At 38.2% G+C, this 26,786-nt stretch overlaps 1 protein-coding gene and 1 long non-coding RNA gene across 4 annotated transcripts in view; one reads left to right on the forward strand and one right to left on the reverse strand.

The window, feature by feature from the left end:
• LOC110482909 (uncharacterized) overlaps positions 1-26,786 on the forward strand; it is a 118,977-nt gene that overhangs the window by 15,255 nt on the left and 76,936 nt on the right. The window lies entirely within an intron of this gene.
• Positions 101-26,786, reverse strand: part of PDE11A (phosphodiesterase 11A) — a 107,783-nt gene continuing 81,097 nt past the window's right edge. For both annotated transcript variants that reach the window (XM_077785065.1, XM_077785066.1), the window contains exons 15-20: positions 25,528-25,628; positions 21,770-21,847; positions 20,327-20,394; positions 17,423-17,493; positions 16,388-16,471; positions 101-2,851 (exon numbers count right to left, since the gene is read on the reverse strand). In XM_077785065.1, coding sequence (XP_077641191.1) covers positions 2,690-2,851; positions 16,388-16,471; positions 17,423-17,493; positions 20,327-20,394; positions 21,770-21,847; positions 25,528-25,628 — 564 coding nt within the window. In that variant the 3' untranslated portion in view covers positions 101-2,689. The remainder of the gene's footprint in view (positions 2,852-16,387; positions 16,472-17,422; positions 17,494-20,326; positions 20,395-21,769; positions 21,848-25,527; positions 25,629-26,786) is intronic.

The following is a 26,786-nucleotide window of genomic DNA, read 5'->3' on the forward strand; positions in this document are numbered from 1 at the left end:
CACAATCATGTAGCTTGTGCATATCTCACACAGTTTGTCAGAACTGACTGAAATACCGGGAAATTTTTTCCCTATCAGAAATAATGAAAAGCAGATACAATTTCTGATCATCAAGTTTATAAGCAGTAGCTAAAAATGTTTCCAACAATCTAAAAATATAATAGACTTGAAATATGTTTCTTTAATGTACTATATGCTTCCACAAAGAGTCATCTTTTTCTCACTTTTTTTTTCTCTTTCCTAAGCTAAGTCTTAAAACAAGAAGATAAGATTTTTGTTGGTTTAAGTGGTTGATTTTTTAAAGATTGAGCTATATGACTTTCAGAGATTGAATGCTGTTCTGAGATGCACTGTTGAGCCCCCCAGTTTCAGTAGGGTTGTTTTGTTTTTCCTGAGAACAATTTGATAAGATCAAGCCATGTGCTCTCATTTTCTCCCTTGTGATGGAGTAACAGAACCATAACATTAGTCAGCAGTTTCTGAATTTTGACCCACAATGGCAAAGATACCAAAAGACAGGAGAAATAGATGGAGGCAATTACAAACAGTCACTTGATTGATGGTTGACATTGTTAGGGCTTCAGCCGTGTGTCAGACTGCGGTGCTGCCGAGTCCCCATCCCTGCCAGTGGGTGTTGCCATGGGCAACAGCGCACTGAAGCCAGTAAAAAGGAGAGGAAATGAGGGGAGACTCAACCTTCGGGGAGGCCGTAGGGTATGCTTTATAAATTATGTTACACTTAGCAGTATGCAATATCAAAATTCAGGAAAGCTGTGTGTACCTGCCAGCAGTACTGTCGGTTCCTAGTAGCTGTGTTTCCAATAAAGTACGTGTTGTAGGTTTGTATGGCTTGCTGCTTACTAAACTGTTCTGGCTTTATTCAGAGCAGAAAGAAGTGGTAGAAGAACAGCAGAAACATTTCCATTTGGTGTGTGTACTCACTGCTGTGCACTTTGCATTTCTGCTCCTTCTCTGCTTCCGTCTGCTAGAGAGTGATGTGGTTCAGTTGTGCACTAACAGATTGGCTCACAATGCTACTGAATTTCCAGCTATTGTCCTACACACCATTAGAAGCACAGAACATTTTTGTTTTGTTGTGTTTCGTTTAAAGAAGGGATCAGCAGATTCATTGTTTCTGTTTGATGTAGTCAGCTTTTCTAAGGCTCTAACAACTCAGTTTCCTTAGAAAGGAGGAAAGCTCTTTTAGCATCTGGTCAGCTGGGCCAGGTTCTGATTTCTATTAATCTGGTGCCAGTTCAAGGTAATTCCACTGAAGTAAATGGAGTTTTGCACAGGTGTAAAATTAGGCTGCATTCAGCTTTAATTTTTGCTGTCAGAAACCCCTATATTTAGAATCCCGTATTTAATGGGTTACAAAAGGCTTCTTTTTTTTCCCCCTATGAATGGGCACTCAAAAACACTGCAACATGACTCCTCTTGTGTCTGGTCATGCAGCAGAGAAAACACCCTCAAGTCACAGATCACAGGTTTGCTGCATTAATGATCTTGACACTAATGGAAGGAGACCAACTTTCAGGTAATACTTAGGGTCATCACAGAGGAACATTTGGTTTTGTGACCTATCATATTTGATTAGATTTTTAGGCACACCTTTACCACAGGTGAGCCTTGATTAGTGCTGTGCTACTTGTAGTAATAGCATTTGAAATTGTACTGAAAGAACTGCGAGAGAGTAAGGGGTAGTCCAGTGTGATGATATTCTACCTCTCCACCATTTCAAAATACTAATTTCAACTGGAGATTAATACTAGAAAGGCTTATCCATGTTCTGTTTTTCAATGTAATATAAACCTGAAGCACAAAGCAACAGATTTCCTTTTTTATTTGTATTCTATTAAAAAAAAACCATTAATCTTTTCCTTAGGCAACTCTATAATTTAAAAAAAAGAATGTGTTATAAGAGCATTTTTTAAAAGAAAAAAAAAAATCACTCTAAAATTACCATGCAATATTTTGCCTTTATCCAAACTTCCTCTTGCTGAGAAATTTGCTGCAATGTTAATATGAATTTCTCAGGGAAGAAGGGACAGCTTGGTGTTTTTAAAGATAATAAAGTTTGTTTTTAAATGTAGCAAAGGTAGGCAATTCTAAAGGCCCTGATCAATCACTAAGAAGCTTTGTTGTAAAAAAATACTTCTTCAGAATACAAAGCAGGCTTTTCAGAACATTCAGGCATAAAAGAGGAGGGAGAGTAAGAGAGGAGCATCACAAAAGCAGGCATAATTGATTCATAACATGTACTGAAGAGATGCAAAACAACAATGTAATTACACACTATTCTGTTTTCTGCAGCTCCTTGCATATGAATTGGCCAGCTTGCATCCCAGTCCTGCTCTGTATTATTAATTTTATTAAGCTGCAAGTTCTTATATTTCAGTCTGTTGTCAGCTTTACAGATTTTTACAGCAGCAGTTGAAATGTAGTGGAGCTGAATGAATGCTTCTCCTGTTTCAGTGTTCCGTGTCTCTCCAGACACCAGCGCAATCCCACTGCAAGCTTCTGTTCAGTCCCACTAAGACTTCCAGGAAAAGCAAACTGTGCTGCCATCAAGATAATATCCCATCAATTAAGCATGTCTGGGAAAGCATTTCTTAAAAAATGGTAGGTCTAAGCTTATGAAAACCTTTCAGACAGCTCTTACTGTAAAGCAAAACTGATATTTGCAGGCTTAATTTATGTCTTTGAGAGACATGGTGAAGCTAGAGGAGAAGGAGGACAAGGATGCCGCCTGAGAAGGAAGTCTTTTTTGGTGCAGCTCCTCCCATTTACCTCTATTTACTGCCACGGAGTCCAGCATAGGCTTCAGTTTCACATTCAGCTTCACTAGACACTGGAAGAAGATTAAAAAGAGGATGAGAGAAAAAATAGTGACAGTATATCCATTCCTTTTAAGGACAGTCCATGGCATAGCGGGGAAAAAAGAGTTTAATCTGCACTATGCTACTATGCCCTTACCCTCCTCACTGCCATCTATAAATACCTGTGGAAGTAAATTTATTGTCCCCATTGAGTTATCTTTATCTATCTGACTCATTTACATAAGGCTTTAAGCCACCAAAAATGTAAAAAAGGTAAACAAGATGGGAGAGATGCTGCTCAGCTACTTTAGCTTTCTTGCAATCCTTAAAAATAGTCCTTTTGAGGGATCCCCAAGTACCAGCTATGGCATCTATGAGCAGGAAGGTCCACTGGCTGGATGACAAGCAGGACAACGCTAAAATAATCTCCCTAGTGCTAGATTATTTTTTCATATAGATGACCAAACTACAACAGTACTGTGCTTTCCCAAGCTGGCAGAAAAAACAATTAGTGTGTGCTCAAAGAAATAAGAATTTTCTTTGAGATTGCATTGAAATCTCCTCTACATACCCAGTCCAAAGGTTGCAGAGGCCAGTAGGAATCTTTAATCTGGTTTCATCTGGCTTTGAATACACCTCCAAATTATGGAATTCCTGCATACCTTTGCTACAGGCTTATTTTACCTTCCCCTTTAATATCACCTGCTTATGTGCAACGACCACAAGGGCTTCACTTGGGTTTGTATCTATATTAAAGAGAGACAGAAATTAAAAGCAGCACTGGATGTCAGGAAAGGGTTAACCCCTTGCCTCCCAAGTGGTCATGTAATGTGGCCTCTCAGGACAGAGGAGTGTTCTTTTGAGCTTTTCTGGTTAGCCAGCAGCGGCTGTTGCTGAGAGCTGGGCAGCATGCTTTCTCCTATAGCATGGAAACTATGTATTTGTCATTGGAAAGAAAGGCTTGGTGCCAGATTAAAAACCAAAAAGGACAAAGACAGAAAAAGCTGCTCTTCTAAAAGTGCAGAAAATTATAAGAATATAAAAGGAAAGGAGATGCAGGTACCTTTGCAGTTGATCAATTTTTGCTTTAAATAGCAAGGTTAACGGCAACTGCTTTTAAATGGTCCCCAGAGCCCAGACAACACTAAAGAACTGGTTTTTTTTATAGCTAGCTCACAAGCCATGGGAGCTTGGCTTGAAGTTAAGTCTTGGAAGATTTTTAATTGAGCTATTATATGATAATTAAGGGTTAATGGCCTGATTTTAAGATGTGCTGAAAACTTGCAATTTCAATTGACTTCAGTAGGAAATATGAATGCTCAGCACTTATGAAAAATCACATCATGAGGAAGAATCTGGAACTTGAATCAAATCTACTTCAAAATTATTTCTTTAGAATATGGCCCAGACTGGGCAGATAACTTTGCAGTCTTGGGCCTTGGGTAAGAGGCAAGGTTCACTGCAATCTCTGAGAATATTGCTTGCTGCTGATGGTCATTCATTTTATAGCATGAATAAGGATTTTTAACATTCCCATCACCCTGCCTCACAACTCTGCATTTGTGTATCTTTATTTCAGACTGTTGCGTATTCTTTAAACCTGATTTGGCAGAGTCTAAAACAGAGGGTCAGTAATGCATTATAAACAGCTGAAAGTATCTGAAAAACTCAGTGCCATTACCATTACTACCTGCATTACCACTGCCAGCTCAGTGTCTACAGGTAGCACATGAGCTACTCAGCCCTCGACAGCAACGTATCAGATCCTTTCTGTGCACAGCCAGTACCTTCAAAAAGTTTTTGTGAAGTATTTTTCCAATATACGCCTTCGATTTTAAAAAGTCAAATAAATAAATAATAAGAAATATATATAAGCAAACAACCCAGTGATTAAATCACTGTTTAAAAATCAGTATGCTTCAAACCTCTCTAAGCCCAAAGATGTTCTGCACTCACATCCTGTCACTCCCAGGATCTGTAAGTACAATATGCAGTACAGAGGCTGTTCCTGTATATATGTATATATATGTATGTGTATATATATATATATATATATATATATATATATACATATATATGTGTGTGTGTGTGTGTGTGTATACATATATATATGTTTGTGTGTATATGTATACACATATATACTATATTTTCTCTCTCTCTCTCCATATATAGTATATATACTATATACACTATAGATTTATATATATGTACCCAGGGACCTATGGCAGCTACAGGCAGCACAGAGAAGATGGAGCTCACTGGGACTGCGGGCTCTGTCTCGGTGTGGCTGTACAGCTCTCAGCTATGTCTGTGTCCTTTCTGTAACCTTGCTTTTTTGCCAAGACTGACCACAAGGCTGTGATGTTTTCCAGCCTAGTGCCAGGGAGCAATTGAAGAGGTCTGGGCGTGACCTCCTGCTGTGCCTGTCCCTCCAGGCCTTGGCATCTGCCATGGCTGATGGCAGGAGACAGCCCTGTCACATACTGTGCCAGGATGACTGCGAGTGCTCGAGGTGCTTACAGCAATTAGCTTTGCATTGACTCCAGGAGCCCAAGGAGGCTGGGAATAGATTCAGGAAGCACCCCCACAGTTCTATGGTAATTACTGTTATCCTATGAGCTCTAAACAAATTTTAAATCTGTAAGTAAATACACATATATTTCTTTGAAATAGAGATCTAAGCGGACGTTAGAGTCTAATAACCCAGATGCAACGGAGGCTACCAGGTAAATAACAAGAATGGCTAACTACTGACATTAACTTTGATGAAATAGATTATAAGGAGTATTTAAGAAAGAATAAACCATGTCTTTGATATTAATTTTTACCATAGCACCAGCAATTAATTCAATGGAATACGTACAAAATATATAGTGTGATTTTAAGAAACTTTATTTTGTTACACATTAATTAAGATTAGTGATACTTGACAGTGCAGATTTTGCACTTGATCTATAAAATGTCTTTATTCAGACATTGATTCGATGTTTGAACCACTGCTTCTGTATTTAGTATCCTTTCACTCTGGGACTTTTTCATTCTGATCTAGTCTTTTAATTAAACTGACTACTATAATTCCTATGGAAATAAGCTTTTATTTTATTTTTTTTTCCAGCTACCAAAGCATTTCAGTAGGGCTTCTCTGATACAAAGTGCACAAATTGGATTTTATTTCTTCTTGAGATGTAATTAAAAACTCATTTGATTACTATATATCTGGCCCTGTTTTAATTATTAAACTCCAGTAATCAATTTGCTTTTATGAAGCTTCTGGGAAATTATCTCAAAAGCAACACATTTCTCTCCCTTCTGGCACGGTCTGAACCATTTACTGAATTACATTCATTGCACCTGCTCCTGATCCGGATTAAACCACCAATTTATTCCCAAAGGTCTTTAAGTTTATTTGGCTGTAGCCTTGTCAGGGTTTCCCACCTCCTGGCTGCAGTTTTTGCTTTCCATTTTACTGCATGTGAACACTTTGATGTACTGCTCCTCCATGCTACTGTTTTTGATGCATGTGTCTTACAAACAGCTTTGCTCAAGAGCTGCCTAATTTGGTATCTAGGTTCTTAATGCCTTATTTATTACTTGCCTTCCTAGGAAAAGGCTTGGTCTTCACCAGCTGTCTGACATGGATACTGCCACATAAACTCAGTACCTGCAGAAATTCCCTGTTCCCTGTCCCTGCTTGACGCAGTGGGCAGGCTGGGAGCTGGCAGGCAGCCTGGACTCGGGGAGAGGGAACCCTGCCTGGGGAAATTCCTGTCTCCCAAGGCCTGGGACCTCACTGCCCACTTGCAGTCCTTCCACTGCAGTGCACTGCCTCCTACACAGCAATGGGTACAGAATTGGTGACCTTTCCCATTCTAGCCCCTTTACTGTAAAAGCTGTTCCAGTTGCAGAGTGATAGAGTGTGGGGGAAGCACTGCCTACTCCAACATTAGGAAAAGCCAGAGTGGTTTGCAGTTCCCTTCTGCATCCATGTATTACCTCAGATGTGTGACTAAGCTGTTTCTCAGAAAGTTACTGTATAGCAGCTTTTCTTAGCACCTTCAATTATTTAGATGTCTTTTGGGACTGTGTACTACTCTGCCCACAGCATTCTTTCCCAAGGTAGAGCTCTGCTTACATATAAACTCCTCAGCACACGAAAATGTTAACAGCACTTCAGCACTACATTGTGTGCACCTGGGAGAGGGGCAGGGCTGCCTGAAGGAAGAGCACAAAATGGGGGAGAGCATAAGATACTCAGAGGAAGCTATTTGTGGGAGAAGGTAAGGAGGGCAGAGTGGTTTGGGTTTTCTTTTCTTCCTTTCTTTCCTTGTGTATAGAGATGTATATTTAGGTAGATAAAGCATATAGAATACAGAAACAGTAGCAGGAGAAACAAACCTCTTCAGGGAGAAGGTAATGGGAAGCAGTGGAGGAATTTGTTTGTACCTCTGGGTACCAATGGTACTTCCTGGGTTGAAGTGGGGTGTGGGGGAAGAAGACTTCATCTGCTACATCACCTTCATCTCTGGGGAAGGATGTTACTGAAACTGCCTAGATGCAGCACAGATGTGGTCAGAGGCTAAACTTACTGCTAAAGCAAATACAAAATTTTGTTGTATTATAAGACTAGTACCAAATCTCTTTAAAGAGGAGCACAATATGTCCTAACATACAAACACAGCATGACTTTTCTTTTTGTCCCCTCCCTGCCAGAGATTCTCATCCAAATATTGACCAATTCTGACCTTGCTTAACTTACGAGCTTTGACAAGATTACAGCTCATGAAAGTATGGTTGCGGGGCTAATATTTGTAAAGTGAGTTTATGGAATAAGACCATATAAATTCATTTTTATGACTGAGCACATATAAAAAAGTTATAGGTCTCAGTGTTCACTCTACTTTGGAACCCAGTGGCTTCTAATGAATCACTTTTATTATGTAGGTAGTTTCTTAGTTGGAAGGGAGGACCAGTGACCGAGAAGCCATGGGGATAAATTCAGACTCGGTGTAAGCATATGAGGCATTGTTGAAGTCAAGGGAGTCATGACCAGTTACAGCAAAGCTGAATTGGACTCCTGAGTTTTGCTGAAGTGGCTTTCACATGAGAATACATAGGCCAAAGGTGAGCCATCTATCTGAAAGTCCTTGAACTTCAGATTAGTTCAGATAAAAGGTAACCTGTGTTGCAGTCATCCACAGATTTTATCTTCATAATACAAATACTTTGTGGAAGTTGTTTAGAAAACCCAAAAGTATTTCTGCATATATGTCCATATACTAAACCCAAAAACATTGCTAGAATTCTACCTTCCATAGTAGAATACAGAAGATAAAGTGATACAGAGAAGATGTAGGGATTAACTTCTATGAACCTTTGACTGTGTGTGTATAAGAATTAATTATTTGCCCTACTGATTGAGGACTGTATTTAATCATTATGTTCTTAAAAAAAATACAGTATTTGTGAGGGGGTTGAGTTCATGAAAAAAAATTACTGCAATCTCCTTGTGCCTGAAGGGGACTTTGTTTATTCCTTTTAGGGCTTAATGAGGAAGGGTCCAGGTCATCACATACATAATGCATTAGTGGATTACTTTTTCATTTATGTCAGGGAATTTTTTTCTGATGTCTAAAAATGTAATTAGAAGAAATTGATATATTACTAATTTCCCATGTAGAAAACAGGAGTTTCTTTTGGCTTCTCTCTAAAAATGGTTAGTAGATGGAAGCCAGTTGTGACTAGAAAGTGATCTAATACATGTACAAGTGTTCTCCTCTTCCACTGTAAATTAATGTTAAGCTTCTTTCTGGTGATGGTACACTGGCAAGAATAATACTGTACTCCTTTGGAAGTAAACTACAGAGGGATGATTATAAATTAAGATTAACCATTGGTAAAATGTGCTGGGCACTTCAGGGAAAGAGTATGTACACAGCTCCTGGTAGCAAAATGTGTTCCAACCAATATCACGCACGTTATGCTGCCAAAGGGAGAGTGATTCTGAAGGAATTGGACCAACTGAAGTAGCTCTACTGATGTATTGCTACAGTTGCAAAGGATTTATCTGTTGTTCATTACAATTTCATGAAATCAAGGGTTTGCTCGAAAGAGTTACTATTTCATTAACAACTTCTTACTTAGCTCTGCTGTTTATGGTTTTCATTCTACATCTAAAGCATGCTAGAGACAGAATGTTTCTAACGCCTTTCCTTTCAACATTTTAACCAAGCAGCTGATCAATGTCTTCTGCCTTGGTATTAAATGGATTTTGAAAAATTCTTCAAATCATATCAGTCTCATATGCCGATTTAATTCTTTGAATTTACCCTCAGCTGGGAATTCTGCAGGCAACTGTGATTCTGTTGTGTTAAACACTTCAACTTGGAGTGTTTCATCCATCATAATTTCTAGTCCTTTTCTGATGCAATGTAGTTTGTGCTTTGTCTTTCTTGAAAACTGAATGGCTGTTAAATTATCCATTCATCTTCTTTCACATTTGCTGTACAATTTGAGTTCCCTCTATTGGCTGTCTCTTCTACCTTATCTGCCAACTTTTCAATCTACTTCCTCAGATCTTTATATACATTTCCATACATGACTGCCATGTCCTTCACAACACATTGGGCAGATAATTCTAAGTAAAACACCAACAGAAATCATAATATTATGAATTATTTGACTTTTCTTGCTGATTAGGGTGAAAGCCTTTAGTGAAGCTTAGCTTCACTGAAGTCAATGGGAAATGTTTTTCTGTCTTCTCCCAAATACCTTTCTCGATGAAATGCCCTTTCAGTTGGGACTGTTTTGGCATAAGATGACTCAGAAGTAAGCTGAAGTACTCTTGTCTGAAGGAAAAAAATATTCCTTTCCGCTGCCTCTTTAAACATTTTGGACAAACTTGTAGATTCTTAAAATTGTTGATTGTAACAACAATGTTGCATTAATAATCTCAACAAGTTATGAAAATCATAGTAAAACTAATATTCTAAATTTCAAAGGCAAAATGAAACGCTTCCTGTTCTCAGGATGCAGAAAAAAAGGATCTGGATCCTTGCACCTTTTGTAAAAAAGATGTTCATGATAGTCATAGACAAAAAAATCTTTGCTCTGAAACCACCAAAACTACGCTTTTCCATATAATACTGTGAAATAGTGACAGATTTTGATGGAAATTGCAAATAAAATAATTCTTTCTTCTTTTCCTGGTTTTTATTTCTTGTATAGCACTTCAAAACCTTATCTGTTAGTAAGAAAATAGCAGACAAAAGCTTCTCAGCTTTTGGGCAATAATTTAGCAATGTTTATTCCATTGCCGGAAGTTTTAATAATATCTGAGTTTTCTGCAAGTTCCACAGAATTAATTCTGGGTGGCCTCATTTATATTAATCATTAGTAGACAAGAAACAAAGCAAAAAAAGTGCTGAACCTGCTTAAGTTCCTACTTCAAGGCTACAGAGAGATCCTTCTACTGTGCCAAAAATCTCTTTTCTCTGGGCCCAAACCCTTATTCCTAACATAATCCTTAGCTACCAGCTTCCCACCACCACTGGCATTTGGCCTGATTAAGTTTCTTATGAAGCTAATTTCTTACAAACATGGCAAAATATGGTGGACCTGCTCTTCCTTGGATAATATTACCCACTGTATTTCAACAGGGAGGGAGATTAATTTGATCTGCCAGCATCTGTTTGATCTGCCTCAGTCCCTGGTATCACAAACTGCATCCCAGGCTGATGTGCCTTACTACTCCTTGTCAGCCAGGCACTCTCAGGAAGCATAAATGCTTTATTTCCCACTCTTCTGTCTCCAAATCAAATGTCAGAAATAAACCCTGCTAAAGTGTGCATCTTTATGGCATTCTTTAGGATCTATTGAAAGTTATCTTCTTCCTCTTTCAACATGCTACAAAGGAAAAGCTGGCTTCAATGAGAATCACGCAGTGCTAGTCAAATTGCTTCCATTGAACAAACAGATCTTTCCAAATAGCTTAGTCCCGATTTTTGTTTCTTTTTTTTTGGTGTGGTTTTTTTTTTTTTTCCTTTTTTTTTTTTAAGCACTTGACAACTTATGAACATGTTTCATGGACTGTTTATATAGGTGCATGGTAAACACCTAGTGAGTTCTCTGCCCCCTGACTAGTTGCTAACTTAAAATATAGGGGCAGTGCCCTGAGTTTTGTATCAATATCCCAGGTATGGGTGAATGGTGGAAAACCATTTCCAAAATGTTCATACAGATAAAATCTTATTGGTTAAAAAAATCTTAGAAGTTTTCCTAATTGCATAGACAGAACAGAAACAACTGAAGGATGAAGTCATTCTGTTGGCTGCATCCAGTGACTCTTGCCTGGCTAAGGACTAAGCTGTGCCACACAGTCCATTCTGGACAGGCAGGGCTTCTCAGAGGAGTGATGCAAACCCTGAATTTCTTATGCAGTATTTCATCATGCAAAATTATAATTGAAGGACAGAAGGAAAGGGATAGAAGTGGTAACTGAAGAAGGGCTGCATCAGGATATAGCAGTGTAAACACGATTGTTGAAGAACACCTTTTTAATGTTCTCTGCAAAGGAGAGGTTAATCTCCTGTCTAATAATTTCAAATAGAGTATATAACTTTGGAAAAAAAATCACACTGTGTGTATGTACTTCTAATTCAAGTGTCAAAGTCAACTCTTGAACCAGAAAAGTTAAAACACAGAAAGCCATGACTGTTAAAGATTTCTGTGTATTTTTTCTGTGTTTTGTAGAGGCTCTACCATTTATGACACCCTGTGCATTTAATCTGAGTTTACAAGCAGAATAGATGCTTTTTCAGCTACATTATCATAGACAACAAATAGATTTAATTACAAGGCCTGACATTATCTTCTGTAGGAAGGCAGGCATATCAGAGCTCTTGGAGTTGCAGGCAGAGTGATTACATTTCTTTTTAAGTCCTTCAAACAGTGTGATAAAAAAGGAATTTGTCCCTCCACATTCCATTCCAAACATTTTAAATGCTTGCTAGGCTGAATGTTTCTACTCTTCCCAGGTTCCCCCTAGAATCCTGGATGGAGTAATGCAAATTAAATTCTGTAGATTCTATTATATGCTTGAAGTTCTCAATACCCAAGAAAATCTTGAATAGCTCTAAAAATAGCAATAAAATGGAGCGGTTCAAGGGAGCACCAAGGTAGAGGTGAGCAGGGCAATCTCAGGCACGCATAAGTTGTAAAAGCCATGAGCTGCTTTATCTTCCACAAAGACATCTCCCTTAAATTTAAATAGCTGCTGTCATTGTCACTGACTACCTGACTATGTATTTATCTGCCCAGAAGCAGAGTGCATGGCCTTTGGCCCTGCTATTCATAGCGTTACTGTCTCTGCCTAACAATGCCCTGAACAGAGCTGGGTTTCTGTTAGCATCTTTTGTTTGATGTGAATCGCTGAAGCTTTGATGTTGTTTGTGAGAAATAAAATGATTTAAAAGAATAAGATCTTCACTCTCCCACTCTGTGTGCTCCCCACAGAGAACTCTAATCTGAGTTGGGAAAAAATCTGTGACTGATCCTGTCTTAGGTAGATGCAAATGAGAGTCCAGAAGAGAAATCTGTTAGTGGTGAAACTCTTTTAGCATCTCTTTACTGGAGGGTCAGAGGGGTGATTTGTCTTAATAATCAAAATTCTGTTTCCTGTTACACAAACATTTATAAATAGGTACAGAATACTTTCTCTGTGTGAACACAGCTGTCAGCAAAGCCATAGTGTTTTATTTTCAGTGGGATGCTTCAAATTTTCTGCTTTAGTTGCATGTACTTTCTCTTTATAGGATATTCTAACAAAACAAGAGATTATTTTATACTGAAGCTACATTAGTAGGTTTGAAATACTCTACCGTTTCAAAAAACTTCATTTTTCCTTAGAAATTATTATTCTAATGAGCTTGTTTCTCGTCTCTACTGATAAATGCTTTTCTTACTGTCAGTTTTGAATGAAGAGCAAATGTAATGCAGTAAAGTTTAACTAAAGCCCCTATAATCTGAAATTCAGTGTAAATGGATTGCTGTTCTGCTACTCAAGGCAAAAGTTCCACTGTTACATAAAAATACTCTGATCTGGGATCACTACAGTAATAAAAAATATAATTCCTAAGTGTAATAAAATGCAATGAACAAAAAATTTGGATTCTTTTATTTTCCCAGACCTTTGATCCACAGTGTAAAGGAAATGGATTTGATTACTAAGATATGAAATTGCAGGTGACTTGATTCCTACACTGAGCAGAAGACAGGACAGAGAGCAAGAGAGCAGAGCCGTGGCTTACCTTGTGCTAGGAGCAGAGTCAAGTTTACAGAGCAAGCACAAAGGTTTTTGATTTAGACACTTGGATATAGGAAAACTGTGCATAATTACAGATTTTTAAAAATATATATATAGCTGTATCCACCTTAAATCTATACACTAGCTGATGGTGTAATACATTTTGTGTATCACTGACCTTCTTTCTTCTGGGTGGGATGGGCATTCCAAGGGGCAGTCAGACAGGACTACTAATGGAAGTTGCATAGATCTTGCTGATTTGCTGGTCATTGTAACCCTTCTCACAAAAGGGGCCAAACTCAGGGACAGTCCTAGCCAGGTAAGCAGAGGAATGTGATCCATGCTCCCCGATAAAGGAGACTTCATTACCCTTTACTTGGGAGAACTGCTGCCCTTCCAACTGAGTTGTCTTGAGCTACCTTAAGGAAATGCAGAAAGCAGAGCAGATAGAACCAAATCTCCACAAAGGAGGTTTCAGAGCTGAGGAAAATGATAAGGCTAGAAAAGCTGTAACTAAAATGTACTGCAAAGTTTAGATATTAAGTATGAACCAGTCCTTACAGGCACTCTGGTGTAGCCTAGTTCATTAGCTTGGATTGCAGAGAGGATGCAGTTTCTTCTGGTACTGTGAGAGGCACTGGGATGGTATCAGACCACTCCTGGAAGTTTGGGCTGTGAAGTTCCTTCAGTATTGCATACTTCAGCATCCTCAGCTGCCAGGAATAGCCTGCTCTTGGGAGTTACTTTGAGCAAAGAACTTCATGGAGATCTGCTGATCTCACTTTAATGGGAGTTGCCAGTATTCAGTGGTTCCTGGGATCTCTGCTGTGTGTGTGTAAAATAACAGAGCACAGCATTAGGTCCTGCTCTAGCAACTGCATTGGTAGGGACTGGTGCATTTCCCACAGTATTCCCTTTGGGGATCTGGATGCTATAGAATCCTATGTGGATTCAGGATTTTTAATCACTAGCATGGAAAAAAATAAATAAAAAAGCCTTGATTTTGTTCTCCATGGTTTAATGTTGTAATTTTGGTATGAAAATAAGCATCAAATGTTTGTGGGTTTTTTCAAACATGGTTTTTCTAAGTACTGTAGTAGTGAGCTATAGTACTGCTAATATTTTACTGATTTATCAGCTGCCACTGCATCTCTTTATATTGCATTTGTAGTGATATAACCTGTTCTCTCCCCACATGCAGTTTCTACAGTGTATTATAATGGCAAGAATTTCAAAGAATGTAAAAATGTGCCGACCCAAAATCTAGGATATGGCCAGAGTTGTAGTGTTCAGCCAGCCCTAAACAATGGATTTATAATGCCTGAATAGTCTGCTGATGGGATATGTGTATTGAAGTTTGATTAAGCTGGATGTGAAAATTAAAACTTGGCTCCACACTGAAGAGAGAATCTCCTGCAGTGTGATACTATGGCATGAAGTTTTCTGTTTACCCCTAAGGCTGGTGCTGCTATGACTTCCAGGTTTGATGGTGTCTCTTTTTGAAGTTGTTGAGCAGCAGGCTAATGGCTGCACAGCATGATGCAAACACAGTGGAAAGCAGGGAAATCAGATGTGAATATATTCCCCAGAGATCTCCTGCTAAGATGGAGCTAACTAACCAGAGCTTTAGTGCTCGGATGTAGTTTTCTCATGCAGAGGATGGGCTGATTATCAGCTCTTCCTGCTTTACTGTACATTTTTGGATTACAGATGCTATTAGAAATAATGAATTCTGGTATAATATGCATTCTAGTGCAATATGAGCTATTTTGTTGAAAGGAACATTATTTTTAAAGAGTGTCTGTCCAAGATCAGTGTCCATCATCCCTCCCCAATATTGTCCAAAATGTTTTTGGTCTTTTAAACAATATAGGTGTATATTCTTCTTCCCTGCTTGCTTTGCCTTAATTGTTTGAAAAGGGTAGCTGTAGTTTATTTCATCAGGACAAAGACTGACCTTAGAAAGGGACAGGATCTCTTGGCAAAGCAGCAGCCTGGCTTGCTGCTTAGACAAGTGACTGCTCTCCATGTCACAACAGGAATTGCCATTGCTGCTGGGTACTCATTTAATTTCCATGGTGGCAGCCTCATACGCCAGAAGGTATGGAGGGGAAAGGGCACATTGTCCTTCTCATGGGCCTTCTTGTGTCCTTATTGTATGATATTGGTTTTATATCTGGTCTATAAAATGAAAGGAACTGCCAATCCATTTTTATTTGTGTGTAGGGAAGCTATGTTCAGGCACAAACTGATAATTTTAATGTTAACATGGGAGCTGTTATTGCTGTGTATCATCACTGACCCGTTCACTGCTTTGAGGTCTTAGGCAGTTTAGGGTTTAGTGGGGACAGGGAGAACATGTTGCAGTTCCCCAAATATGCTGAATGAGAACATTCTCCTGTTTTCTCAGATATCAGTGGCCAGTCAGTCTTTGCTGGCATAAGGCAGTCTGTGTGGTTGCAGTCAAATCCTGAAGCTGTTTAATCCAAAAAGGCAGAAGCATGGTTCTGATAGGAAGAAATTCTTTGTGAAATGGTGGTCAAACATTGGAACAGACTGCCCAGGGAAGTGGTGGAATCACTGCACCTGGAAATGTTAAAAAAACCTGTAGATATACTACTAAGGGATATGGTTTAGTGTGGACCTGGCAGTGTCAGATTAATGGTTGGACTCAATGATCTTAGAGGTCTTTTCCAACCTTAATGATTCTGTGGTTATCTCTAGCCCTAATGAAGGAGTACTTGGGCATTTACACACCGTGTGCCAAGCACCCAGGCAATCTGTGCAGAAGCACCATTAAAAGAGTAAACTGAGTTAAACAGCACAGGTTAAACAACAAATTGTTTCATCACTGACCCTAAAGGCTTGGCCTATAGTGCCCGTCAGCAGTTTGGGAAACCTTTAGGGTCAGAAGAAAGTGCAAAGGCTCAGGCTTGAGTTTCCTTTTGCGTCACACAGATTTGGATGTGTTTGACAGCACCTACTGAGACTGTCCCTCTAGCACTCCATACCTCACCATGATGAGAATCAGTTTGTCTCAAACATAATAAAGTAAACAATCGCTCTATCAGCTTTTATAACTTAGAGAGGCATTTACAGACAGATTCAGGGTATCTGAAAATTTCTTCATGGCATTCAGACTTTTGGTAAAGTAAAAGTAAGACGAGTTCAAATAGCCTTCAAGGCTGCTCTAAAAGCAAGGGCTTTTTCCCTAGAGAGATAAGAACAATCTCCTCTGGACTCTATAGGAGCAGTAAGTAAAAATTACCTCATACAATGGCATGCAGATGCTATCAATCCACTCGAGCTGCAACCTGGGTAGTTCATGCTTCCTGTTCCGATCAAAAATGGCCTGAATTGAGAAGGAAACAAAACTGTCATGCTTCAATTACACTGGAATATCTTACAGACACATCATCCAGCACTTTGCAGCTATGGTCAAATTCTCACAACCAGAGCACTGTAAACCATAATTAATCTTAGGCTGTCTTCCTACTGCTTTGCCTACAATGAAAAAGAAACTGTTTCTTTTCAATTCTGTTTTGAAACTTTTTGTGTTTATAATTCTGTAATGTAAAATAAATGCTCCACAGTTGGAGTTAAGGTGGTAAGTAACCTCCTGTAGGAATGTAAAGCAGATACCTTTGAGTAGAATTTTCTCTTTTCTCACATAGGGTTTTGCAGCTCTCTTCCTGCCAGTTAAATTCTTTAGAATATTTTCTGTTATCCTTCTCCTGTTGCCTCCAGATAATGGTTGATCAACATTTGAGTTATTCAACCTAGATAAGGCTTTCTCTTCTAATTGTTCAGTGAAAATCTTTATGAAACTTTCCTAGTTCTTGTTTGACACTTTATTCCACTCAATTCCATTTTATCCCTTCAATCACAGTAGTATATTTACATGTATACTTATAGAAATGCATTTTGAATAACACAGATATACAGCTGCAACATAAAGTAAATCTGACAATTTTGTTTTCCATAGGTAGCTGTGAGTTTTTAGTTAAATTCTGTGTATTAAACCCAACACCTGCTGCTTAGAAAATGCACTGATAGGATAACCTTAGGAATAGATAAAGAAAACTTATAAAAGGGCTCAAGGACTGTGAAAGGGCAAAAATGTGTTGACTGGAGAGCTATTTTATATGTGGTTATAAATACATATCCTTATTGGACAGAGGTTTTATTTATTCTAAGGTTTCTCTTTATGTATAAAATACAGTTCATTTTTCTGAATGAGTCCAATGATATTTTCTTACTCTATTCAAATCAGTAACTATTTCAGAAATAATAAAAAACTTACTGAAGGGGTGAGTTTGAGTTCAGATCTTTCTCTGTCTCCTTGTTCAAAGAACTCACTGGTAACCAGCTCAGCTGCCTAAAATAAAAATCATGATAAAAGATTAGAGTTCTTGTTATACAATTTTTAGGATAATGAGTTTTTGCTCAGCCCATGACTTCAGCCTGTGCTTAACTGGAAAGAAGTGAATGACCTCACTTACAGGACTGACATCAGGCATGTATTCATTAGTTTTTTTGGACTGGGCATACAGGGGGTATAAACAGCCTTACCCAGGCACAGGGACTTATCCCTTTTTGATTCCTTGGGAAATTACATTGCACTGCCAAGGTAGCACTCAATGCAGTTATAAGCAACTTACTCAAAAACTGAGACCAAAACAGAAAATTATAACTTCTTGTTGGCATCCACTATTACATTTGTAAAAATACTTTGTAAAACATGCGTGAGCTCTCTGGGTATTTACAGGCTGTTGCCCTATAATAACAACTTTGCTTATCAATGAAACTTAATTAACCAATACCCTCTGTTGTTTTAATCTAATATGAATTCATAAAGGGTTTTTTCCCCCACTAGGCTTTACTTTTTTTCCCCATGACTGTCATTAATATAGAATCTGGATATTTGAGTATAAGATTGTGATGATAATCTTGATTTGAAATCAAGAAGTGGTAGGTTGGAAATTAGAATGCATCTTTCTGACTTTTGTGAACGAAGATGATCTATTCACTGCAGAGTTTTGCGCTTCTTAGAAGAAAACAAGACTTAAAAATAAATTTAGTTATGGAAACCAGAGGAATTTTAGGAAGTCAAACAGTAAGCAGTTCTGTTACAGTGTACTCCTGTCACGTGTGAGGCTTTGAACATAAACACGCGTGACATTTTGAGATGCAAAAAAACTGGAAGCCAATCTACTGAAGAGGCATTCACATACTAAAGCTCCTGTAATGCCAGTGTATTGTTTTTAGGCTAGGAAATTATTTCATAATGCCAAGGCACAAGAGGGTAAACTAAGCAGATGACCTGTGCTTCATAAAATCTCAAAATTTCTTGCTTTAGCAACTGCATGGTAGATAACGTTCACAAATGCTAAGTTCATTGTAGTTGAAATAGAGAGTACCAAAATAATTTGGAAGTAGGTGATGTTATAAAGTACTCTTAAATCTTAATAAAATTCTGGATCAGTATTCCAGATAAAGGAATAATTTAAGAACTTATCAGCAATTAAGGGTTTGCTAAGTGTATTGTATAAAAATAATCAAGGCATAGTATCATCCCTGTCCCTCAATGCTATTCTGATCCTATTCTCCTTATGTCCCTTTTTCTCTTCCTTTATCTGTTTCAATTTTCTCTTTCTGAATTTTTCCATCTTACATGTGGCCTTTATTCCCTTTTTTTCAAATATGTTTGGTTTTTTTCTTGTGGCACAGTTAAGGTTCAGCTATTTCCCGTTTTGCCTCTGTGGACTTACTAGCATTTCTGCTCAATCAGGTAATGTTTCAAGAAATCCCAGATGGGATTTTTCAATATAAAATAAACCTGTATAACTAAGCTGCAGGGGACTTTTCACCTGTAGACCTCAAGAGTTATAAGTATAAAAAAAAAAACCCAGTTTGCCAGCACTAATTCAGCAGCACAGCACAAAGATTCACAACTAGGAAAGCAGACCCTATGTGACAATTGGCTGTCAATGAAAATACAGAAGCTAACTGGGTTAAGGAGGAAAAATGAGGAGGGCTTACACACACTGCAACAGTGGCCAGGTGGCATTGAAAAATGTTGTTACTCAATTTCCCACTGCAGGATAGAAGTAGCTTTCCTGATTTGCATGCAAGGGACTATGTTCTGGCCAAGTAGAGCAACAGCCTTAGAACAACTGTTATCACAGTCTGCTGATAAAGCAAAAAAGACTCACCTGGCAAAACAGAAAGCTGAGGTGAATCCATCCCCCCAGTAAATGTTTTTTTATTCAGTTGATGTGCATGTAACTTCCATAGATCCTTTTCAGCTTCTAATACTTCCTTGTGTAAGGAATCTGGCTACTCCTGCACCACCATTTATCTGGCCTAGTTTTCTCTTTTTCACCCCATCTTTGTAACTATTTATTACAGCAAACTTCCTCCAGGTATGTACCTAAACCCAGCTGCACTAGTATATTTTCAATTTCCTTCTTGATGCTGTCAATTCCTCCAAAACCTGACACAGTCTTCTACTGGCTTCTAGTCACTGAAGGATAGAGAATGACTAGCATGGATACTGGAAATATTAAGGATGGTTTCTGGGTAGAGAAAGGTATCTAGAAGAAGAAAAATCATTGGGCAATGGACAAGAGTTTTGGAATGGGTTGCTTTCTCATATTGTACCTGTTTGCTGATGCTGGATCCATTTCTATGCATATTTCTAAAAAGCCTACTCAGCAGCAGAACCCTGAATTTTTAATTGTTTGTTTCTAGATACAGAGTGTTAAAGAAAGCCCTATACTATATGTGGAGTTTTGCAATATTCTTAAGAAAAGGAACATATTTCTTTTATCATATATACTGAAGATTTTATGCTAATGAAAATTTACAGATAATCTGTTGTTAGGAAAGACTGCCCCTGCCAAGGAAAACTTTGGGATGAAACAAGTAAATGCAGCTGTATGCCTTTTTTGTTTAATCCATCCATTTTTGGATATGGATTTAAAATTTTCGTATGAGGAGAGGTTGTAAAGCCAGATGTACACACCAGCATGTGTACAGGGAATGATTACGCAATAAACCATTTTTTGCAGAAACCCCCTGCTATTTTTTTTATAGCATTAATACCGCTGTAAATTGATTCCAGTTTCGGTCCCTTGTAAGCCAGGGCCCTGGGAATATTGTCCTGCCAGTCCCGCCTCCTCCCAGCCCTGCTATTAATCATGACTTGCCTGTCTTGAAATCTCCCACGGTTTGGTCACAGCTCCAAGGTCACAGGCTGTCATTAGCATTGATCTGAAAACCAGAAATGAACAATACAAGCTGAATCAAGCTTTGTTGAATTTCTAAACAACTCTGCTCTGGACGCATAAATAAATAATATGTATATAAAATGTCAGCCCTGGCACCTTCTTTTCCTCCAGAAAAGAATGACATGTTTGAAATCTTAGCCATCAGCGTGGCTTTTACATTACAATTGTGCCTCAGAAACCTAATGTGTTGCAGGTCATAAGATGATGAATTTTGGTATTGTGCATTGCACGCTAGAGAAGAAATGATATTGCAAGGGAGTAACTGCTAATTTTGCAATACTTCTAACACTACTTACATTAATACCTATAATATATTAGAAAGCATGTGCTTCACATGATATAAGTAAGGGTATTATTACATAATAACACCTGCAACTGGATTAATTTATATGCCTATTTGTAAGTGACTGCTGTTGCAAGAGAGCCTATAATCACAGGAGGTATCCCAGACACTGTTTAAGCAGTTTCTACTGCTCATCTACAATAAAAATTGAAGATTTATTGTGAGCTATATGGTTCCACTGTAGTTTAATATCTAGCTACAACCATGTTTTATATGCATTAGGAGAAGGAAACCGTTCAGCTGTAGAAAGCGTTTATGTACAGTACATGATGCAGATAAAAGTCTAAGAAAGTTTAAATGAAGAACAAGGGCACTGAAAATGAAGCATCAAATATATTGCCTGAATCTAAAATTGGGAATGGGTGAAATGGTATGGAAAATAGAAAATGGCCAATATTTTGTCAAAAGACCAAAAGATAACAGAATTTTAATGAAATTTCAGATAAAATGAGACATAACCAGGCATGCATATGCAAATGCACACATTTTATTGTCTACAAAGTGTGATCTACCCAAACCACCCACAATGTCCAAGGTTTTCAATAGGATGCATGCTCAGGGCATTCCTGAGGGCTGGAAGAGTACTCTGTATATGCAAATTCCCAGGTACAGACTGGAAGAGCAGAGAAGTGCATGGCCAGCAAAAAAAGACAGATGAGAGGAAGAGGGATGAAGGAAACAGACAGGAAAGATCTTTGTGTAGAGAGGCAGAATATTGATACTTTCTGGAAAAAGAGCAGAAGGGCTGAACAGGAACTGGTGAGGCTGGGACAAAGGGAAGAAAACAGGACTAAAGTGTGTAGGAGAAATTGAAAAGGTGAAGTCATGTTGATTAATTCCAGCTGTTTGCTAATGTTTAAAAATCATACAATGTATTTCATATCATGAATTGCATTTTTAAAACAAGATACTTTCTTTTGTCATTTTAAGCCTCCAGTCTGCAATACATTAAATTCCTTTAACAAATATGGCTACACTTCAAAATAACCAGAAAGCAAGAAAAAACTGTGCTTACCGAAATACTTCTCGGTGGTTTTTTATATTCCAATCATAACCACCTTTACTGACAAGCTCAAAAAACTCAGTCCTTCTCCTGCAAGAAACCAGATTGTCAGAGAAGGAAATAAGACGCAGGGCAGCACTGCAGCAGAAACACAGTTCTCTGTGTGATACGGAATCACTGCACCTCATGTATTATTGTTAAGGCCGTTACACTGACAGTCCATTTAAGCGAAACATACTAATTTCCGAACACGTTCTATAAATGTCTGTTATCAATGTCAGAGCTGCCTAGTAAAAGCAATATTGGATTTATGGTCTCCACAAATAAGGAAATGAATGGCTCTGAAATGTTCAGTCTTCCACGGAAGCATGAAATGTTCACCTACAGCAGTGGACAGACAGACAATAGAAACACCCCAGAAATACACACACGTTTGTTTTCTTGTCCTTGCAAAATGGTTTTTACTTCTGTATCCTGAAGGGTTTTTCAGAGCTGTGCAATTCCTGTTATTTCCAGCACACAGAAAGAAACAGAGACACACAGGAGCTGCTGCTGTCTTGAGTTCATAGCTCTTAGAGACTAGAAACTAGGACTCCCTGCTTAGTCCCATGGTTTGTCTTCTCATGCAGTCTTCATGTCCTCAAATAGGGACAAAACGTGAGATGGACAGAACATGTTAATGCTTGATTGTTGCCTTTAAGAATCAAAATTCTGACTCGTCATAGTCTGTAATCTTTTATGTCACTGAGACTCCTAGCAGCTCTTACTGCTTGCAATGTGACTACAGTGTATAATAGATCCTGCCCAAGATACAACAGAAGCTGAAGTACAAAAACTTGGAGCAACTTGCCCCAGTGACACAACATATGAGCATCAAAGCTGGAAAGCAAATAAATACCTATGTTCTGAGTGACAGTGCAGTGCCCCGTCTTGTATGAGACTGTCTCTCTTTGTCAAGAGGAGATATAGTTAGGTTCCTCAACAGGAGAAAGTTTGCAGTCTTGTATTTTCTATGTTTACTTCAACTGGATTGAAATTTTGGACAGTGATTATTGACAGTGCAGCCTGATGGCAGCCAGTACCTATTTGCATACAAAGAGATGCACACTTCCAGAAACACTATGTTCCAGAACATTATGTGGGGCATGTTGCATTATTCTTGTCCCTGACTGTCATGGTTATATATATGACCAGTCACTCCTACTATAGGGCCTTTCTATAATGGATTTCATTCAGCAGCTAGAAGAGGGCTATAAATGACTGCAGGATGATATCTAATCCCTTATACTTTGGGAAATAAAAGATTTAATTTTGAAGTATTGGATATTCTGAGCAATTCATATGTTCCTGAACAAAAACCAGGCAAGAATGTTTAAAGCTGAAAGAACAAGAAACCTAAAATATTCAGATTTAAAATATAGAGATCCATAAACAGTAACTGAAAATGTGAATCTCAAAGCCTTATGTTAGGCTAAAACCTTTAAGTATTTTCTTTGAAATCCATTTAAATGGATACAGAAGTCATAGTCCAGCTCCACAGAGTTGAGTAGTCCTTTCAGTGTAGGAAGGACTGAACCAGAGGAAAGCAATAATGTATTATGAAACTATTTAGCATTTCCTACTGGTTTTCTTTGTATCCAAAATGATGAGGTTTCTATTAATAAGCAAATATAATATGACAGAATTTCAGAAACAAATGGAATTATAACAATTTTCCAGGGTCTTTGAGTAACATTAACTCTGGCTGTATTTTGCCTCAAAGGGAGGTTGTTTCCCTATGTATAACAAATTCATTTGCTCTACAGCCCAGTGGCTCAAGACATCATTTGGATGAATTTCCATAAACTTAATTTGGGCTCCATGCTTTTACTTGTAGTATTATCTACAAGTGTCGTTATCTAGAATCATAAACTAAAATCCTATCTGATCTTTCAGTGAGAGTCATTTTTCTGTTTGTTTGTATAAAACCAATGCCTTGCGAAGGTCACAAAGTCTTACTCTGCAACAGTGGAGCTTGTGATCATTAGATTCAGTCATTTTAAGAGTACTGATATGAGAATTCCCCTCTCTACAAAAACACTGAACCTGTAGCAAACTGAAAGACCAAATTAGGTACTTGTGTAGAAACACCTGTTCACATAGGGTGCTTTAAGAAATGTAAAGCACTGATGTTTCTAGAGAATGATTTTCAGGCACTTTTGGAAATAAGCTAGCATAGCTACCACCTTATTAATGAATCATAGTAATATAAGGAGAAAAAATAACTTGTCTGCAGACTTTTGAGTAAAGTATTGCTAAAAGATTCATGCAGCATGAAAAATCAATTATGCAAGTAAGAATAAATTAATATTGAAATTCAGTTATGTCCCTTCTGGACATTATTTCTCTGTACTAAAACTAGAAAAACAATATGACCACATAGTTTTTCAGCTTAAGGCAGGTAGGGAAGAGAGCTCCATCTTGTCTGGGTCTGAACACGGTCTCTCCCAAGGCACTGCCATGAACTCTCTCTGGCTCCTCCAGGGTCTCCAGGATCTCAGCCAGAGGGACCACATGGAGCTGTGCCAGAGCAGCTGTCCTCTCAGTCCCTGTCACTCATCTCCTCCTTGAGAGCACAAACATTTCTGCAGCATTTATTTATGATGAGACAAGAGGACCTATGGTCCTTGCATCTCACAGAATGGAAGAGACCTCCCAGGTCATCAAGTCCAGCCATCAATCCAGCACCATCATAATCACCACTAAACCATATTCCCCCTAAGCACCATATCAAGACAATTCTGTAATACTTCCAGAGGTGATGACTCCACCATCTGTCTGGACAACTTATTCCAATGTCTAACCACTCTTTCAGTGATTTTTTTTTCTCTAATATCTAAGCTAAACTTCCCCTGGTATGACTCTAATCCTTTCACTTGAAACATGGCAGAAAGACAGGACAGGATGCTAATGGACACCAAACAAAAATTCCTAAGGATGACTTATTGTCAAGACTGGGAAGGCAGTGCACTGAAACTGCACATTTGTCAGCACTTCTGCCCCTAAGTCAGCTGCAGGTTAATGCCAGATGTCAGAAGTGCAGTGTGATGGTGACACCATTACTCCTCTGACTACGTGCATCCTCCCACACATCCTTAGTGGGGGTAATAATTAACAATACTTGAAATACAGGACCAACTTGAAATCTACTTTGAGATTTGATTTGCAAACAAGGAAGAGGAAGAAAACTGGATGAGAGAGATACTAGTGTAGTTCTCCCCATTTAAGCTTTTTAAGCCCTACTCTCATCGCATGATGTGAATTGGCATAATTTGTCTTCAAAGCAGCAAAGTGTCTGCTTTGTTACCTCTGTAACTGGCTCTGTAACTAAATACAGTATTTCTTGGCATAAATGTTTAGAAATGCTGAAATGGTAGAATTCGCAAATGTCATTGATTTTCTATGTGCCTGAAAAAATGATCATAGAAGGGACAGAAAAATTATGGAACTGAGCTGTAACTGGTTTCTGGGATTGCTTTGAAGTATAAACCTGGGCTTTTACTTGCTTTTGGCTGATACAGATATATTACACATTCAAACAAAACTTACTTGAACATTTGAGGTATTTCTATTAGTCTAAAAGATATTAAGTATTAGACTAAACCTCTTCACTTGTAACCATAGCTAAACTCTAATTTCTAATATTATATATCCTTATTGGTATTTAGTAGGTCATTAGAGTAAGTTCTCTGAATTTTCATTCATCAAATACCAGAAATGCCAATACTTACTCAAAATACAGAGTGAGGTCTGTTGCCAATATCGATTGCTTTAGAAGCTGCATAAGGTCACTGTAGTCCTTAGAGGACAAGTTAGCAAAGATGTTGTGACCCTATAATGAAAGAGATAAAAGAGGTAAAGAGCTAACAATCAATATAGGTTTTTAAAAAGTTTTCTAACTTGTTAGTCTACTGTTTCCCTGTAACACAAGACTTTTCTGATTCATGGCAAAACTATGACAAAATAATAATGCTAATACTGCTGAGATTACATTGAGGCAGAAGAGCTGATGATTGTTATCAATCACCTGCTATGTTTTTCCAAACTCTGCTGAAATTACAGCCTGTTGAGTAAAGATTTACTCTCTGTTCTGACCCTGCACAGACTCAGTTTATGGGGAAAAACTATGGATACATTTCAATCTCTCATCATATTAAATGTTTTGGGGAGCTGCGTATTGGAGCTTTGGAGTAGTGATCCTAATAGATTTATCTGTGCTGCTGCTTGCATGCACACAAACTGCTCTTAGACCAGTCAAGGACACTAAATCAGTTTTTCATTCAGAGCAGCCCATTTGCTCACTCTCCCCATTACTCTCTTGTGCTACAGTGTATACAGCCATTGCCTATATGGACTAAAGAACCACAACTTTATATGCAATTTAAACACCCTTTGTGGGCCCAAGTGGCTGTTTTTTAAGGGATTGTGGATTAAGAATTTGAAAGATGCTCTATGGCCAAAATGAAAAGAAATTAATTATTTGATGTTGCTATTTGAGAGGGGGGAAGGTTCTTTTGTAACTGGATTTCTGAAAACAAGAGGGACAGAGATCCTGTAATTCCTCTGTGAAATTCTCGAGAAAATAAGATGAAAGAAACAAAATTAATGAAAAACTCTAAATGTAAGCTTAACAAATTATCTTGGTGACAATAGTCACATATATTAGTATACATAAATGTATTACGGGTATATTTTTTCCTAATCACCTACATATATATTGAAGTTCTTTCTAACCAGAGTCTTATTTTGGTGATATTTAGTTCTGTAGTGCCCACATTCAGTATGCACTGCCATCTACTGTTTAGGAAGTTTAAAATGCCCTTAAAACTAAGAATTTTCCAGCAACAGGGTTACTATTAGCATGATGGTGTGATGACATATATGAGATAAAGTCTGGGGAGGTGTAGTTCTGAGACAAATCTCCGTGGCAGTGTACACAGAGGTAAAACCATCACCCTATACCCATTTGTCTGTGACCATGAAACATTCC

This window comes from Lonchura striata, chromosome 8 (assembly GCF_046129695.1).
Source record: "Lonchura striata isolate bLonStr1 chromosome 8, bLonStr1.mat, whole genome shotgun sequence".
NCBI classification, from domain to species: domain Eukaryota; kingdom Metazoa; phylum Chordata; class Aves; order Passeriformes; family Estrildidae; genus Lonchura; species Lonchura striata.